Below are 15,586 nucleotides of genomic sequence, written 5' to 3' on the forward strand. Positions count from 1 at the left end.
TAGTTTCTCCCTGTCTCTGGCCCACACTCCAGTACAGTAGGTGGCGGTAATGCACCATAACGTTGGCTGCCAACCGCCGATAACCCCCACTGAAGAAGAAGAAGTAACCATTTTGCGGTCATCGATCCAACGCACACATGCAGCTTTTACCCAAGTGACCTCAGGTTGTCGCAGGACCAATGCTCACTCTTGGGTCCAACATTTATGCAAGCCGGGGTCAACGCAATAATTCCACGATAAAATATAAAAATACTGATTTGCCCTTCCACCGATTGAGGTACATTTTAAATTAGCTAAACACACCGGCTGGTAAGCGGCACGAGAACAGTTTTCCATGGCTGGAATCGTAGAGCTATCACCGGCTGCGGGCCCAGTCGAGACCCGGCCCCCAGAAGGCGAGATCGATGAAGATGAAGATGAAGAGGTATAGATTAATGGAAACTTGACACCTGTCACCCCGTAACTGTTATGCACGATCATACGTACAGTTTCACTTGAATGATACGCCTATTTGACTAGCTAGCTGGCTGTGGCTACTGGGTCATTTGTTATGCGAGTAATTGCTAGCTAGTTTGCTAACGTTAGCGTGGTAGCCGGCTAGCTAACTGTCACATGACATGTAATAGCTGTTTTACATGTGTCTGTACTGTAATTGACTGTACTGTAAATTTTAATTAAATGAAATAAGATAAGCTAGATAAGTCAGATGTCCCATGGTAGGAATTGTCTAAAAATCTCATGTGTCATTCAGTGATCTATAGCTTACAGTACTAAGTAGTACCCCAACAGAGCTGGTTACTTTTGAGACATTCAAATACGTAATTCATGTAGTTACTATATACACTATATATACAAAAGTATATGGACACCCCTTCAAATTGATATATTCGGCTATTTCAGCCACACCCTTTGCTAACAGGTGTATAAAATCAAGCACAGAGCCATGCAATCTCCATAGACATATGATGCCACCTTTCCAACAAGTCAGTTTGTCAAATTTCTGCCCTGCTAGAGCTGCCCCGGTCAACTGTAAGTGCTGTTATTGTGAAGTGGAAATGTCTAGGAGCAACAACGGCTCAACCGCGAAGTGGTAGGCCACACAAGCTCGCAGAACAGGACCACCGAGTGCTGAAGCAGGTAGCGTGTAAAAATCGTCTGTCCTCGGTTGCAACACTCACTACCGAGTTCCAAACTGTGCCTCTGTAAGCAACGTCAGCACTATAACTGTTCGTTGGGAGCCGAGCAGCCGCACACAAGCCTAAGATCACCATGCGGAATGCCAAGCGTCAGCTGGAGTGGTGTAAAGCTTGCCGCCATTGGACTCTGGAGCAGTGAAAACGTGTTCTCTGGAGAGATTAATCATGCTACACCATCTGGCAGTCCGACGGACGAGTCTGCGTTTGGCGGATGCCAGGAGGACGCTACCTGCCCGAATGCATTGTGCCAACTGTAAAGTTTGGTGGAGGAGGAATAATGGTCTGGGGCTGTTTTTCATGGTTTGGGCTAGGCCCCTTAGTTCCAGTGAAGGGAAATGTTAACGCTACAGCATACAATGACATTCTAGAGGATTCTGTGCTTCCAAATTTGTGGCAACAGTTTGGGGAAGGCCCTTTCCTGTTTCAGCATGACAATGCAGAAAATGGTTTGTCGAGATCGTTGTGGAAGAACTTGACTGGCCTACACAGAGCCCTGACCTCAACCCCATTGAACACCTTTGGGAGGAATTGGAACGCCGACTGCGAACCAGGCCTAATCGCCCAACATCAATGCCCGACCTCACTAATGCGCTTGTGGCTGTGTACCTAGTGTGGTGGCAGAATTTGTTGTGAGCTGTTGTAAAAAAAAAAATCCACAACACTAGTGTACCTAATGGAAAGCCTTCCCAGAAGAGTGGAGGTTGTTACAGCAGCAAAGGGGGGGACCAACTCCATAGTGGTCCTCTGTAGCTCAATTGGTAGAGCATGGCGCTTGTAACGCCAGGGTAGTGGGTTCGATCCCCGGGACCACCCATACGTAAAAATGTATGCACACATGACTGTAAGCCGCTTTGGATAAAAGCGTCTGCTAAATGGCATATTATTTATTTATTTATTTATTTATTTATATTATATATTAATGCCCATGATTTTGGATTGAGATGTTCGACGAGCAGGTGTCCACATACTTTTGGTCATTTAGTGTACCTCCATTCTTTTATTGGGTCTGAAATAACCATGTTATCTGTGTTGTAGTAACTTCCTTGTGTCTCCCTTCCCTCAGCTGGATGAGACTCTTATGGAGAGGCTGTGGGGTTTGACTGAGATGTTCCCTGCTACACTGCGCTCTGCAGCTGAGGTGACCGCATCAGGCTCAGTCACTGTGGCCAAGAAGCTGTACAGGTAAACGTTCTCCTGAAAACTGCTGTGGCTGCTCTGGGTGTATCAGCAGCCTTGGAGTAGACCTCTCGTTTTAGATCTTCACCTACCCCATTCATAGATGCTAACTACCTTTAGTGCCTATTGACGATAGTGTCTTCTGGCTGGGGGAGTTTTGTTAAGAGCCCCGACCCTTGCCCTAAACGTTAACACGCATCGCTTGCAGTACGGTTTTGGAAACACTTTTCTTATATATTTCCTATCAGCGAGAAATAATAGTAATAAAAAAAAAGGTTAAATTACTACACACCTTTATGGGGTTAGGGGTCCAATATGGCCAAATGTCCATGTTACAGCGCTTGTTTATGGAAAACACACGGAAGACAGTCCAAACAGAAGATGGACGCCACAAACGTGAAAAATACTGTCAGCTGCAACTGTGTTAAAACAGTAAGTGTATATTTAGCATTTGTGAAATTATTTTGATGTGATATCAAAGTAGAGGGCTTTATGGTTAGACTGTAAACTCAACTTCCAGACTCACATAAAGAATCTCCAATCCAAAGTTAAATCTAGAATCGGCTTCCTATTTCGCAACAAAGCCTCCTTCACTCATGCTGCCAAACATGCCCTCGTAAAACTGACTATCCTACCGATCCTTGACTTCGGCGATGTCATTTACAAAATAGCCTCCAACACTCTACTCAGCAAATTGGATGTAGTCTATCACAGTGCCATCCGTTTTGTCTCCAAAGCCCCATACACTACCCACCACTGTGACCTGTACGCTCTTGTTGGCTGGTCCTCACTACATGTTCGTCGTCAAACCCACTGGCTCCAGGCCATCTATAAATCACTGCTAGGCAAATCCCCGCCTTATCTTAGCTCATTGGTCACCATAGCAGCACCCACCCGTAGTCTGCGCTCCAGCAGGTATATCTCTCTGGTCATTCCCAAAGCCAACACCTCCTTTGGCCGCCATTCCTTCCAGTTCTCTGCTGCCAATGACTGGAACGAATTGCAAAAATCTCTGAAGCTGGAGACTCTTATCTCCCTCAATAACTTTAAGCATCAGTTGTCAGAGCACCTTACCGATCACTGCACCTGTACACAGCCCATCTGAAATTAGCCCACCCAACTACCTCATCCCTATATTGTTATTTATTTTGCTCTTTTGCACCCCAGTATCTCTATTTGCACATAATCTCTTGCACATCTAGCATTCCAGTGTTAATACTATTGTAATTATTCTGCACTATAGCCTATTTATTGCCTTACCTCCATAACTTGCTACATTTGCACACACTGTATATATATTTTCTGTTGTATTTCTGACTTTATGTTTTTTTTTTTACCCCATATGTAACTCTGTGTTGTTTTTATTGCACTACTTTGCTTTATCTTGGCCAGGTCGCAGTTGTAAATGAGAACCTGTTCTCAACTGGCTTACCTGGTTAAATAAAGGTGAAATAAAAAATAAAAAAATATGTTTCTAGAACCGTACCGCAATTGAGAATCGATTCACGTTTAGATGGAGTATTTGGCAGTTTTGGCTGCCAGAGCCAACTTGTCTCTAAACAGAACATGTAAGGTCCTTGGACTATAAGGAGTAACGTTAGGCTCCTTTAGTCCATTATTGGGCTAATCTTCACCATACACACAGACATAATAAGGACGGAGCTGTGTGTGGATGGAGCACTATATTGCATTCACAGTTCTGAACAGCTCCTCTGTATTCCAAGGACTGTTTTCCCTGCCTGCCCCTGATCTTGCTAAGGACAGTCAGTTAGGCCATCTCTGCATTTGTTATTATCTACTTCAGTTCTCTCTCCACGTCTGTTTGTTATTTTACCCCCACCTTTCCATCTTACTTCCTGCCTCTGTTTCTTCCAGTTACTCCCGCGTTGCCCTGTGGGTGGGCACTACCTCGTTCATGATCCTGGTCCTTCCGGTGGTCTTTGAGACTGAGAGACTACAGCTGGAGCAGCAGCAGCTACAGCAGCAGAGACAGGTACTGTACTGTACTTTCCCACTGACAGACCATGTTCAGTTCCAAATACACCACCTAGGCCCTACTATAATGGCCTTGGGCTTGGCTCTGGTTTATGTCTGAAGAAACAAATGTAAATGGCCAAAAGTACACAAAAATGGCCTAGCATATCAGACAGCAAGGTGGAGATATAATCATATAGCTACAGTGAGCTCTGTACTCCAGCACCATGATTACGGATAGTGAATTAATAATAATGATGAATGAGAAAGTTAGACGCACAAGTATCATACCCCTAAGACATGCTAACCTCTCACCATTACAATAAAAGGTGAGGTTAGCATATTTGGGGGGGTATGACATTTATGCCTCTAACTTTCTCACTCATCATTATTCACGATTCATTGAAGATTATTCGTAATCATGGTAGCATCCACATTAATGTAGAATTGTTTAGAAACATTCTATTCTTATTTGCAATAAAAGTGACTCAAATGACACTATATTATTTACCATACATTTCTATTGGGCACAAAATAATCTTAAACAAAACCAAAACAAACAGCAAAAGCATCCAATAAGTTTATAGGGTCACAAGCTTAATGTAATCATTGTGTGCTAGGAATATGGGACCAAATACTAAACTTTTGACTACTTTAATGCACATATAAGTGAATTTGTCGCAATACTTTTGGTCCCCTAAAATGGGGGGGACTATGTACAAAAAGTGCTGTAATTTGTAAACAGTTCACCCAAAATGGATGTAAATACCCTCAAATTAAAGATGACAGTCTGCACTTTAACCTCATAGTCATTGTATAATTTCAAATCGAAAGTGCTGGAGTACAGAGCCAAAACAACAACAACAATGTTCACAGTCCCAATACTTTTGGAGCTCACTGTATACCTATCCTATACTTTTCGATCTACTTGAAAAGCCTTAGGGGGTTGGATTTGGAATTGGGCAAATCCCTCTTTCATTAGGATCTGCAATGTTGTCAATTAATAAATTAACAAATGTTTTTGTGATGCCACTTCCTTGTTTAGGTCTTGTTGGGCCCCAACGCAGGGATGTCAGGTGGGATGCCAGGGTTAATGACTCCCGCTCCAGTGAAGATGTGACCGATGTCCCTCCGACAGCCTTAGCGCTTCAACCAACGAGGGAGAGTGGAGGCTTGGAAGGAGAGAGAGACAAAGAAGAGGGAGAAGAGAATACAAAGCTGCATCTGGTCAGCACATGTGGTAAAAAATCATTCCAACATCCAGGATTGGCCATTTTAAGGAGATTAGAGGAGGATGATGTCACTTCCTGGGTGTTGCAATAATGTATGTCCCTTTCGCTGTCTCTCTTACTCAACATCCTGCAGAGACTTCTGCACACTGTCTTCTGAGCACTGTGTTTTTACTTCATTTCTTTTTTATACATAGCGATATAAATATGTATGTGTTCCAGGGGGTTTGGATCAGGTGGATAATTGAAGAAATTTGATTATTATTGTGGTTATAAGTGGTTACCAAGAGTGTGTGGTCTGAAGAAAAATGTTTTAATGTGGGTGTGTAGCTACATATGGCCTTGAAACCGTTGTAACCTGTGTTTGGTTTGGGAACGTGTTCATTCCACTCGTGTGTGGGAAAATCATGGTAGACATTACTTACATCATAGATCCGTCATATTCACAATCACAGCTGGTCATTGAGATCTATAGTGTCTGCTGGTTTTCCTTGTTACCTCTCCATCAAGAACTGGCATACACTAGAGAAGCCAGGTAAGGTCATTGTCCATTGAGTTGGTGACTTCTTGGTTGAGGCAACAAAGACCAGCAGGCCACAAGACTCCAAAGACAAAGCCATAGATAGGGTGTTAAAGTGTTCTTTGTTGTGAGTGTTAGAATTCCGATTGAACAACTTTACAGAGGGATAGCCAATTTAAAAAGCGTTGGTGATCAGAGTATGTATGAAAAATGTATGCACTCACTAACTGTAAGTAGCTCTGGATAAGAGCGTCTGCTAAATGACTAAAATATAAATGTATGTCACGTGTTGCTTGAGACTTTTTCATTTGTGGGCATTAAAGCCATAAAAAAAATGCATCACAAAGTATATTTTAATAAGATTCAAACAGCACTTTCCCTACATACTGTATAACTCTGTAAATATATTATGTCAATGTACACATACTCCTGTCAAGCCTGAGAGAATGTCAGTTACTTTTCTCTATTGTCACTTTGGAATGTATGTTCTCTTAACTTTGCTTCCAGAGCGAATTCTATGTCTTGTGTTTTCGACTTGACTGCAGGAATAAAAACACCAACGAAATGGACATTACATTTTTTTTTATTGTCATATAAAGTGGATAGGTGCAGGGAAATGTAATGTGCTGCTTTGCCTCCTTTACAGTTAACTTGTTTGTTATTATTTACATGTACCTGACTTTCCTCTATCTGAGACATTACATTTGTATACTGTAGTAAAGTACAGGTATCTTACAGGTAAATACTACATGCATCAATATTATTCTGTGCATCAAGATCAATCACTCCCAAAGATTGTTGCTGAGGAGAGCATGAGAGCATCTCACATGTACAGTTTGACTGACATTTTACTTGATAGTTGCTGATGAGAGAGCATCTCCAGTGTAACTTTTTTGATTGCCAGTTTTCAACTTTCAGCACGAGCGTCAAACATTCCCGCCCCCTGAAAATAAATCTAAGGTGGCAAGTCATTTTTCATCTTGATAAGGTCATCATCATTAGCTTTGCAACATTTTACAGGTTTGTCAATTTAGTGAAGGAAGCAACCTCATTCTGTAGCTGTTGATAAAATCTTTCAGGAGCTATAGCTAACGTTGGGTAGCTAACAGATCGCTTGCTGACATCGCAAGAAATGTTATTTATTAACTGGTAGCATATAACGTTAGCTAGCTAGCTAGCTTGCTGGAACAAAAAACATCAAGTTTAAGAGCTAGCTACATTGCGCGAATCAAGATGAAAGCCGCCGAGGATCAAGTTGTGGAGGATGAGGCCGGATACCAAGATGATGAGGTAACCTGCCTAAACTAGCTAATATTAGCTTGCTTGCTAGCCTGGCTGCGGACAGTTTTGTTAGCTAGCATTCTCGTAGCTGCTACAGTACATTAAAATCATTTTTTCCAGGTAGAGTGGATTGTTGTAGCTAGTAAGTTAGCTATCACTCATTGTTAATCATTCATAACATAGCTAGCTAATATATTGTTTGGTAGTGGTAACTCAATTTCTACACTACTTGAATCTAGCCTAAGTCAGTGGTGTGTCAGTCAGATCATGTTACTTCTCAACATGGTTTCAAACAGGTTGTTTTGTCATATTCTTTACCCACAGGAGTCCTTTTTCCAAGACATAGACACCCTACAGAAGCATGGAATTGTGAGTATATCTGAAAACAAGGTCTAGGAAAGCAGTCTGCCCTGATCCTTGAGTGTATAGACACTTCGTCATGGGTTGGTTGGTAGATAAACTCAAGATTACACCTCAAAGCTAATAAGTTAAAAAACACTTTCTCTCTCTATTCTCTCCCACCACCACACCTCTCTCTCCCCCCTTCGCTCTCTCTCCTCTCCTTCCACCCACCCAACATTCATACAGAACATGGCAGATTTAAAGAAGCTGAAGTCTGTGGGTATCTGCACAGTGAAGGGGATCCAGATGACCACACGCAGAGCCCTGTGTAACATCAAGGGCCTTTCAGAGGCCAAGGTGGACAAGATCAAAGAGGCTGCTGGGAAAATGCTGGTGAGAGACTCAGCTGATTCACCTTCAGCATAGAGGACTTTGGTGTCTCATGATTAGTTTTGTTGTCAAGGCCCTAAAGATTTGGTTTGGGGCTGAGGTATGGAAGACATGCATCAATCAACTTCAGTTGACATGTTTTCATCTGCTCTTGTGTTCATTGTAGACCAATGGTTTCCTGACAGCATTTGAATATAGTGCAAAGAGGAAACAAGTGTTCCGCGTCACGACTGGAAGCCTGGAGTTTGAGTTAAGATTCGCCCCAACATGCTCATCTGTTCATAACCTTTCATATTAATACATTTTCCTGAGTCATGTTGCAGTATAAAAGTACTCCTATTTTACCACTTCATCCGTCGGTCTGCTCTGCAGTAAACTACTTGGAGGAGGCATGGAGAGCATGGCAATCACTGAGGCATTTGGAGGTGAGCTCTGTCTCTGACTGTGTGTCCCTTAGTCAAATATACAGTGGGGGAAAAAAGTATTTAGTCAGCCACCAATTGTGCAAGTTCTCCCACTTAAAAAGATGAGAGAGGCCTTTAATTTTCATCATAGGTACACGTCAACTATGACAGACAAATTGAGAAAAAGAAATCCAGAAAATCACATTGTAGGATTTTTATGAATTTATTTGCAAATTATGGTGGAAAATAAGTATTTGGTCAATAACAAAAGTTTCTCAATACTTTGTTATATACCCTTTGTTGGCAATGACACAGGTCAAACGTTTTCTGTAAGTCTTCACAAGGTTTTCACACACTGTTGCTGGTATTTTGGCCCATTCCTCCATGCAGATCTCCTCTAGAGCAGTGATGTTTTGGGGCTGTCGCTGGGCAACACAGACTTTCAACTCCCTCCAAAGATTTTCTATGGGGTTGAGATCTGGAGACTGGCTAGGCCACTCCAGGACCTTGAAATGCTTCTTACGAAGCCACTCCTTCGTTGCCCGGGCGGTGTGTTTGGGATCATTGTCATGCTGAAAGACCCAGCCACGTTTCATCTTCAATGCACTTGCTGATGGAAGGAGGTTTTCACTCAAAATCTCACGATACATGGCCCCATTCATTCTTTCCTTTACACGGATCAGTCGTCCTGGTCCCTTTGCAGAAAAACAGCCCCAAAGCATGATGTTTCCACCCCCATGCTTCACAGTAGGTATGGTGTTCTTTGGATGCAACTCAGCATTCTTTGTCCTCCAAACACGACGAGTTGAGTTTTTACCAAAAAGTTCTATTTTGGTTTCATCTGACCATATGACATTCTCCCAATCCTCTTCTGGATCATCCAAATGCACTCTAGCAAACTTAAGACGGGCCTGGACATGTACTGGCTTAAGCAGGGGGACACGTCTGGCACTGCAGGATTTGAGTCCCTGGCGGCGTAGTGTGTTACTGATGGTAGGCTTTGTTACTTTTGTCCCAGCTTTCTGCAGGTCATTCACTAGGTCCCCCCGTGTGGTTCTGGGATTTTTGCTCACCGTTCTTGTGATCATTTTAACCCCACGGGGTGAGATCTTGCGTGGAGCCCCAGATCGAGGGAGATTATCAGTGGTCTTGTATGTCTTCCATTTCCTAATAATTGCTCCCACAGTTGATTTCTTCAAACCAAGCTGCTTACCTATTGCAGATTCAGTCTTCCCAGCCTGGTGCAGGTCTACAATTTTGTTTCTGGTGTCCTTTGACAGCTCGTTGGTCTTGGCCATAGTGGAGTTTGGAGTGTGACTGTTTGAGGTTGTGGACAGGTGTCTTTTATACTGATAACAAGTTCAAACAGGTGCCATTAATACAGGTAACGAGTGGAGGACAGAGGAGCCTCTTAAAGAAGAAGTTACAGGTCTGTGAGAGCCAGAAATCTTGCTTGTTTGTAGGTGACCAAATACTTATTTTCCACCATAATTTGCAAATAAATTCATTAAAAATCCTACAATGTGATTTTCTGGATTTTATTTCCTCATTTTGTCTGTCATAGTTGACGTGTACCTATGATGAAAATTACAGGCCTCTCTCATCTTTTTAAGTGGGAGAACTTGCACAATTGGTGGCTGACTAAATACTTTTTTCCCCCACTGTATGATTAATCTCATGCTCATGATGTATAAGACTGGAAGTTGAGGCCCAATGGCTAAAATTGACCTGAGTCAGATATAAAACATGTTTTTGTCACACTGTCACTGTAAATGTTTTATCCCTCAGAGTTTCGGACAGGCAAGACCCAGCTCTCTCATACACTGTGTGGTAAGTTAATGGCTGAGGGGTCTTTTCGGTAGTCCCAGATTTCCCAGTCTTGGAAGTGAGTTTTCAGAAACGTACAGACATTCTTCCATGGTTGGTTCTTTTCATTTAGTCCTTGTCTCTGTTGTTCTTCAGTCACAGCCCAGCTTCCTGGAGAGGACGGCTACACAGGAGGAAAAGTAATCTTCATCGACACAGAGAACACCTTGTATCCTAATTTATCTGAGCTCTAATCTATAAAGTCAGATTTGGATCAATCTAAACCCAGCTAACAATTCTAGGGAGAGAGAACGTTTTTGTAATGTTACCCATAATATCTATGTTAGCAAAAACCTTCTGAGAACTTTCTTTTGCATGTTTTGGTGTTAAAGTTAGGAGAACATTCACTTAATGTCAAGCAGAATTGATCTAGAACATGGTTACAATGTTCTCAGAATATTAATGTAGACTCGTTTTATGGGAAGGTTCAAGAACATTCATGTGTGCAGTTTTCTGAGGGTTAGGAGAATATTCCATCAGTGTCACATCAAACATACACAGACAGGATTAATATGGTCATGAAAATCCTGGAAAAGTCATGGAATTAAAATAAAATAAAATTCCAGGCCTGAAAAAGTTTTGGAAAAATATAAAACTCAAAAAGTCATGGAAATTAATTTCATGATTTCTGTTAATGTAATTTATTTATGCACAGTTTTTAAATATTTTATCATAAATAGAAATCAACACTTCAGCCAGGATCGGTTTGGCGCTTTAGCGCGTCTGTGTTTGCGCGCATGACCTGCATGTGTGTGAGATGAGTGGGCCATTGCTCAAGGAGACAGAGACAGTTGGACATTGCGGCAGCAGGTAGACAGGCCTATAAAATATGATGGAGAACAGACTAATAACTAGGTAGCCAGTTGAAACATATCTTGTACCCTCTAGTTAACTGTTAAGATATTATTAGCATGTATTAATGTTTTAGTCATGTCCCAAAAAAGTTTCCACTGACACTCGCGAAAAAGGCCATACAAAGTTGACAAACTTTTTGGGAACAATTCATATGATTCATTTAAACTATTATTTTTTGACGAAACAAACAACTCACTTAACCATTGTATTAGTTGGGATTGGGTTCAATCGCGGTGAATTGAATCATGTGAATCCCCAATTTTTTTTTTATGTAGCCTTTCTTTTGAATTATGTGGCTTCAAAACTTGTTTTTTCTCCCATTGTTCTCTGCAGATCCTCTCAAGCTCTGTCAGGTTGGATGGGGAGCATCGCTGCACAGCTATTTTCAGGTCTCTCCAGAGATGTTAGATCAGGTTAAAGTCTGGGCTCTGGCTGGGCCACTCAAGGACATTCAGAGACTTGTCCCGAAGCCACTCCTGCGTTGCCTTGGCTGTGTACTTAGGGTCGTTGTCCTGTTGGAAGGTAAACCTTCACCCCAGTCTGAGGTCCTGAGCGCTCTGGAGCAGGTTTTCATCAAGGCTCTCTGTACTTTGCTCCGTTCATCTTTCCCTCGATCCTGACTAGTCTCCCTGTCCCTACCGCTGAAAAACATCCCCACAGCATGATGCTGTCACCACTATGCTTCACAGTAGGAATGGTGCCAGGTTTCCTCCAGACGTGACGCTTGGCATTCAGGCCAAAGAGTTCAATCTTGGTTTCATCAGACCAGAGAACCTTGTTTTCATGGTTTAAGAGTCCTTTAGGTGCCTTTTGGAAAACTCCAAGCGGGCTGTCATGTGCCTTTTACTGAGGAGTGGCTTCCGTCTGGCCACTCTACCATAAAGGCCTGATTGGTGGAGTGCTGCAGAGATGGTTGTCCTTCTGGAAGGTTCTCCCATCTTCACAGAGGAACTCTGGAGCTCTGTCAGAGTGACCATCGGGTTCTTGGTCACCTCCCTGACCAAGGCCCTTCTCCCCCGATTGCTCAGTTTGGCCGGGCGGCCAGCTTTAGGAAGAGTCTTGGTGGTTCCAAACTTCTTCCATTTAAGAATGATTGAGGCCACTGTGTTCTTGGGGACCTTCAATGCTACAGAAATCTTTTGGTACCCTTCCCCAGATCTGTGCCTTGACACAATCCTGTCTCGGACAATTCCTTCAACCTCATGGCTTGGTTTTTGCTCTGACATGCACTGTGGGACCTTATATAGACAGGTGTGTGCCTTTCCAAATCATGTCCAATCAATTGAATTTACCACAGGTGGACGACAATCAAATTGTAGAAACATCTCAAGGATGATCAATGGAAACAGGATGCACCTGAGCTCAATTTCGAGTCTCATAGCAAAGGGTCTGAATACTTATGTACATTTTACATTTTAGTCATTTAGCAGACGCTCTTATCCAGAGCGACTTACAGTTAGTGCATACATTATTATTATTATTTTTCATACTGGCCCCCCGTGGGAATCGAACCCACAACCCTGGCGTTGCAAACGCCATGCTCTACCAACTGAGCTACATCCCTGCCAGCCATTCCCTCCCCTACCCTGGACGACGCTGGGCCAATTGTGCGCCGCCCCATGGGTCTCCCGGTCGCGGCCGGCTACGACAGAGCCTGGATTCGAACCAGGATCTCTAGTGGCACAGCTAGCACTGCGATGCAGTGCCTTAGACCACTGCGCCACTCGGGAGGTTAAATAAGGTATTCTGTTTTTTATTTTTAATACATTTGCAAACATTTCTAAAAACCTGTTCGCTTTGTCATTATGGGGTATTGTGTGTAGATTGAGGACATAAAAAAATTAAAAAAATTTTTAGAATAAGGCTTTAACGTAACAAAATGTGGAAAAAGTCAAGGGGTCTGAATACTTTCCAAATGCACTGTAAGTATGACTATCGGTAAAATAGAAAAGGTACATTTCCTGAAGAACATTTGATTCAGGAGTATCATTAAAACAGGTTAATAAACTCCACTAACATTAGGCAACTATACAGAAAGCCCTTCAATTGCTGAAGTAAGTAAATAAAATAAATGATGAGAATAGTCAGATTAACTGATACCTGACATGGACATGGTGGCGTAGCAGGAAGATCGGAGGACCGTGAACCAAGAGATTGTGAGTTCAAATCTCAGGTGAGGACATGTTGAAATAATAATTACTGTATAAATGAACATGCACAATGTAATCATGTATGTCAAATATGTAAGTTGAAAATACTATGTTAAAAGCACTGTCTGTGAGTATCCCTTGCCAACAGACAAAGAGCAATTAATGGAACAGTGGTTCACCTATCGAGTCCTTGATTGACTCGGCAACAGTAACAAGGTGTAATGGATTTTTCTTTGGACACAAATGTTCTTTCAACGTTCCCATGAAACGTGTTTAGAACATTAATATCAAAATGTTCTGAGAACATGGCAACCATGTTCTGTGTATGTTTGGTAGGACATTGATGGAATATTCTCCTAACCCACAGAAACTGGACACATGAATGTTCTTGCAATGTTCCCATGAAATGTGTCTAGAACATTAGTATATTAAGTTCTGAGAACATGGTAACCACGTTCTGGGTAAGTTCTATTTGACATTAAGGGAATGGTCTATTGGAAACATTCCTTGTACATCACGGTTAGTTAATGACCTAGTGAGCCTCTTTAGGGAACATTCTCTAAAGTTGTGGGAACATTTGTTGTTAGCTGGGAAATCAACTGTACCTTTGCAAGTATTTCTGAAGATACAGGGTCTTAAATATCACAGTCTATTTTATTCACATGACTCAGCCAATAGAGTCTCTTACAAAATCCTATGTTTTCCTTAACCCGATGTGACCCTCTAGTCGTCCAGACAGGCTGAAGGACATAGCAGACAGGTTCAATGTGGACCATGATGCTGTGCTGGACAATGTGTTATACGCCCGAGCCTACACCAGTAAGATATCTAACTTACTCATTAAACAGTACCTCTCTATCATTACTGCCTAAACCTGAGAACATATTGTCTGAGGAAAGCAGTTTCACTATCTTAGATATGAATGTTAAGTATACATTTTGAGTCTGTTGTTTGTAAACAAAAAAATACTGTATACATTTGAGGCTGATTGCTGTGTTTCCTAACTGGTACTTATGACATCAGACGATTAGGTATTTGTACTGTATACCTAATTGGATTTCAACTTCAGGTGAACACCAGATGGAGCTGTTGGATTTTGTGGCAGCCAAATTCCACGAGGAGGGCGGCGTCTTCAAACTTCTGGTATTAATGAAAATAAAAGATAATCAATATCACCTGTCACATTGTTTTATGGTAGTTATATTTTCATATTGTCAACTTCCATCACTGTACCTATCTTTCGGTAACACTTTAATTAATGCCAACAGGTATAATGCATTATTATGTTTAATACGCATTTATAATGTCTTGTGTCTCTATGTCTTTCCCCTTCCTCCCCTCAGATCATAGACTCCATCATGGCTCTGTTCCGGGTAGATTTCTCTGGGCGAGGGGAGCTGGCAGAGAGACAGCAGAAGCTGGCCCAGATGCTCTCCCGTCTGCAGAAGATCTCTGAAGGTCTGGCGACTTCTCTTGCAGACTTATATGCAAACTATGGAAATAGTAGACGTACATTGCAGCAGAATAACTGGCAGAAAAACTCTTGACTTTTGCATAAACCTTGCATTGATGTAGACGTATTGATATTCATGTCTTCTGCTCTCCTCTCCCTAGAGTACAACGTTGCAGTGTTTGTCACCAACCAGATGACTGCAGACCCTGGAGCTGGGATGTCGTAAGTGACTGTAACTAGATTTAGGAACTAGGGATTGGTTTGGAATTGGACGGCAAGTCAGCAACTCACTCACTTGGCTAAAGTTCTAACAGGTTTTGGCCTGAAATTCTGATCTGAGGGTTTCTCTTGTCTCTGTCAGGTTCCAAGCTGATCCCAAGAAGCCAATTGGAGGGCACATCCTGGCACATGCGTCCACCACACGAATCAGCTTGAGGAAAGGACGCGGAGAGTTGAGAATTGCCAAGATATTTGACAGGTAATTAGTCTGAAAGTTCACCCACTCAATATATGTTGTTCTCATTATTCCTTAGTAATAACAACCCCCCCCCCCCCCCTTGCATTGTAAAGAAATGGTCGAATAGGATTTTTCTCGCTTATGGAGAAAGATCTACCTCATCATAGCTTCGTTCTTTTCCATGATCTCCTGCAGTCCTGATATGCCTGAGAATGAGGCCACTTTCGCCATCACTCCAGGGGGAATTGCTGATGCCAAAGAGTGAAAGACCCTCATGGATTTACCAGTAGAGG

At 42.3% G+C, this 15,586-nt stretch overlaps 2 protein-coding genes across 3 annotated transcripts; both read left to right on the forward strand.

Annotated features, from left to right (window-relative positions):
• The first annotated feature begins 88 nt into the window (after positions 1-88).
• On the forward strand, positions 89-6,664 carry tomm22 (translocase of outer mitochondrial membrane 22 homolog (yeast)). The gene is made up of 4 exons (XM_084141354.1): positions 89-424; positions 2,260-2,378; positions 4,248-4,365; positions 5,392-6,664. The coding sequence occupies exons 1-4, from the start codon at positions 335-337 to the stop codon at positions 5,464-5,466; spliced, it is 402 nt and encodes a 133-aa protein (XP_083997480.1). The 5' UTR covers positions 89-334; the 3' UTR covers positions 5,467-6,664.
• Positions 6,665-7,328: 664 nt separating this feature from the next.
• dmc1 (DNA meiotic recombinase 1) lies at positions 7,329-15,558 on the forward strand (the record flags this gene model as incomplete). Of its 2 annotated transcripts, none has more annotated exons than XM_084141306.1 (13): positions 7,329-7,385; positions 7,701-7,745; positions 7,965-8,111; positions 8,275-8,357; positions 8,481-8,533; positions 10,301-10,342; positions 10,475-10,547; positions 14,111-14,202; positions 14,453-14,526; positions 14,727-14,841; positions 14,998-15,058; positions 15,198-15,314; positions 15,489-15,558. In XM_084141306.1, the coding sequence occupies 13 exons, from the start codon at positions 7,329-7,331 to the stop codon at positions 15,556-15,558; spliced, it is 1,029 nt and encodes a 342-aa protein (XP_083997432.1). The 2 variants fall into 2 exon arrangements, with proteins under 2 accessions (XP_083997432.1, XP_083997433.1); XM_084141307.1 differs by having other exon boundaries at positions 7,704-7,745.
• Positions 15,559-15,586: the final 28 nt, after the last annotated feature.

Source organism: Coregonus lavaretus (genome assembly GCF_964263955.1).
Source record: "Coregonus lavaretus genome assembly, chromosome: 25".
Classification (NCBI taxonomy): domain Eukaryota; kingdom Metazoa; phylum Chordata; class Actinopteri; order Salmoniformes; family Salmonidae; genus Coregonus; species Coregonus lavaretus.